The 3,537-nt window shown below is 26.8% G+C and overlaps 1 protein-coding gene across 1 annotated transcript; it reads right to left on the bottom strand.

Annotated features, from left to right (window-relative positions):
• Nucleotides 1–281: 281 nt before the first annotated feature.
• On the bottom strand, nt 282–2,128 carry LOC105627791 (myeloid differentiation primary response protein MyD88). The gene is made up of 7 exons (XM_012209071.1): nt 2,013–2,128; nt 1,733–1,932; nt 1,518–1,631; nt 1,269–1,396; nt 1,027–1,195; nt 779–938; nt 282–708 (listed from the first exon to the last, which is right to left on the bottom strand). Exons 1-7 carry the CDS (start codon nt 2,126–2,128, stop codon nt 282–284), a joined length of 1,314 nt encoding a protein of 437 aa, XP_012064461.1.
• Between the last annotated feature and the right edge of the window lie 1,409 nt (nt 2,129–3,537).

The following is a 3,537-nucleotide window of genomic DNA, read 5'->3' as shown; positions in this document are numbered from 1 at the left end:
ATGTACAAGTGTTATATATGTAAAATTCATTTTGAGTGAGTATATCTTCCTAAAACCCGATTGCACCAATGTCATTTTGACTTTAAGCGAAACTTAAAATTCTATCTGTCTCGTTTTAAAGCCAAAAAGAGACAGAGACAGAAAGAGTTTTAAACCTCGCTTAAAATCAACGTTGGTGCAATGTGGTCTAAATCTATTACATTGTAAATGTTTAAATGTATTTTTGCACATACAAAAATATATACGATTTTTATATACAATTTTTTGTATAAAGATTGTCATCAAGTCTTCACGGAAATTTTTTTCTTTGTAAACTTGCTAAATAAATTTTTCTTCTTTTTCTTATATATGTGAGTATTTGATAAATCTAAGCTGTCTAAATTATCTACCGATGGCAGATTTTGAACAATTGCTTCTGTAGTTAACTGATCGCTTTTCTTAGTTTGCTTCATCTTCAAATTTGAAGTAATTTTTTCCCATCGTAATAATGTCTTGTTCTTTTTATTATTAACGTTTAAAGTTTCTATATCACTTATTGCTTTTGCAATAATTTCATCTTTACAATTTTCACTCTTCTGTTGTGGAAATTTTAATGCTTCATTTGTTTTTTGAGTAATGTAAGATTCGTCAATGTATTTATCGGAGAAAGTTTTCTTTATTTCTGTAGTCTCTTTCATTATACTACTATTTCCTATTTGAGTTGAACTGCTATAAAATTAATAATGATATCATTTAAATTCTTAAAATAAAGTAAAATAGAAAAGAAGAGTTACGTTACCTTGTAACAGTAGAATTCGAAGTTTGTATAGAATCACGTAATCTGCCCCAAAAATCAAATAATTCTTTACGATTATAATCTAAATTAAATATATATTTCAGTTGAAATGGCAATTCACAGCTTTTGTATATACATGGTATAATTTTTCTTTGTCGTTTTTCTAAAAAAAAATACGATATTTTAGAAAAGAATACTCAAAATATCGTTTCAATTGCATTTTAAAAGAAATATGAAACATGAAAACATACCGATACTTAAAGCTTGAGTATAGTTTAAAAAAAATTTGTTTGCTGAGTGTTTCATTAAATTTGGTGATACTATAATGAGTAATCTATTACATCGTTCCGATATTAACTCCATTACTGCTTCATGTTCGAATTCTAAACCAGCTACCAAATCTCGATCTTTCAAACACAGCTGAAAGCAATTTAATTTTATTTAAACTTATGTAAGAAAGAAATCATGCATAAACGTCATTTATTTGCAATACTTTTAGCTTAAATTGTATTTCAAGCTTCTCAATCATCTGTTTTACAAAAACAATATCCTCTTCTGCATATAAAAGAAATGCATCGTAATATTGCAGCGCTAAACCTTGCTTTAATCTGTGAATATCATCTATAAAAAACATATAAATATTATGTCGTTTAATATAATTATGTACATGACTGAAGTCTATTCTATATTGCACAAAATAATTTAAATTAAAATCACTATGAACCTAAAGTACATTACAAACCTAAAGTAAGTATTTTTTTATCGGTACATTCGTCGATCCTATCTGCTGACATTTGAGCTCTTTGCTGATGCTCCAAATATCTCTCAGCATCACTTTCTACAACAATAAAAAAATCTTTTAACGATAATTATTATTATTGAAGTTTTTCCTTATATATTATTTTATTAAACTAACGAATATCAAAAAAAATTTTTGTTATTTAATATAATACATACGGAACAAAGCTTCAGTGTCATCAATAACATCCCATCTATCCATCTGTTCCATCATTGCTTGAAAATCTTTTATTGTAAAATCTTTTTTATTTTTGTCTGTCAACTCTGTGAATATACGCATTGTTGGATCAGAATGTGACACAAGCATTGACACGAATTTTGAGCTGAATTCTAATTGATGCGCCAAGCCTCTCCAATCCCTTGTAATTTATTTAAAAATTAGTTAACACATGACATTTTCGAAAATGCATGCCTATTAAAATCACGAATGATAGCTTACCTTGGCAAACCATTATCACTTGGTAAAACCTTTACAGGATTTAACATTGTTGCGATAACTTGTCTGCTTGCAACAGTGGCTGCAACAAGCGGTACAGTCGACAAATCAATCGTCATTTTTACTTCTTTTTATCTCTTTTTTTTATTTAAACAAATATTTATAGAGATATTATCTATTGCGTTTTATACTATTCTAACAAAATTGATGTTGTCACAGTTAGTAGCTACAACAATATCGTTACTTTGCAATACGATATTTGACGGAATGCTTTGTTGCAATAATTCATCATTGACGATTTGCTTTCTAACGATTTCTTGTGTATGCAATTAGCATACTATATATGTCAATGATTGTTCACAGATCTCTTTTCTATTCTAAGATTTTTCCATTCATTCGATACACCTTTATTTTGCTTTACATTCACCAGAAACGCACTGCTACATTTAGTTCAGGCTTCTCCTGAAGATTCTGGGGAATTCTCAGAAAAAGATTGGGGAAATTTTCAGTGCTTCTTGTGATCTTCTCTTCGGAAGTGACGATTTAAATGTGAGTCATGTGACAAGAAACGGAGATATATTATTAAATTTGAACGTTGTATTCTATTGTTACGTTTGTTATCATATTTTTCTTGTTCTATTCTCCAGATATTATGTACAAATTATACGCATACAAATAGATTCAATAATTGATGCTCTCAGCGCTTAATATCACTTCTTCTTGTTTAACATTTGATAAATAACAAGAATGATATGATTAAAGCGCCAAAATGAACGCTGTTTCCTATATCTTTTCAATATTTAATTCACGAATATACTTTGCAATCTAGTTTATGATCAAATATTGATTAATTTAATCAGTAGAATTGTATAAAACCATATTTCTAATTATATAATTTGATATTTTTGTTTTTACATTAACCAAAAAGAAATTATTAATAATTTAAAGATTCAACAGATTAAAAATTAAGAACATACAAGATGATTTAATGAATTAGTTGAGCATATTAGGGTAAATAAATTTTATGAATATATACATTAATAATAAAATCTAACTTCTATCTCTATAATGTGCGGTCATTCTCAGTGACAGATAAAATAATGAATGATATGAGGAAATAAAGAATAATATATAATAATAAAAAATCAATTTAAGAAATGATAAACGTTTTGTTTTTATGTCATCTCATTTAAAGAGAATGCAGATAAAATTTATAATAGTGAAGACCATAAAAAATTGTTACCACATCTACAAATAAAGAATTCTACAATACAAGATGTAAATGTTCTCAGTACTTTTAAAAAATGTTCCATTTTGTATAAAAAATTTTCTAAAAAGTTATAAAATTATAAAATATATAAAAATTTTGAAAAATTATATAAAGAATTCTAAGAAAAATTTTCATCAGAGATGTAAATAGTCATTATCTAGACATCATTATGTAGAAGCTGTTTTTGTATTCTAAATTTGGACATTATTATGCTGTACTGTGTTTGGATATGTACGTTATAGATACTGTTCACATAAT

The sequence above is a fragment of the Atta cephalotes genome (genome assembly GCF_000143395.1).
Source record: "Atta cephalotes unplaced genomic scaffold scaffold00010, whole genome shotgun sequence".
NCBI classification, from domain to species: Eukaryota; Metazoa; Arthropoda; class Insecta; order Hymenoptera; family Formicidae; genus Atta; species Atta cephalotes.
The sequence above is the reverse complement of the archived record's forward strand: the minus strand, read 5'-3'. Positions and strand labels throughout refer to the sequence as shown.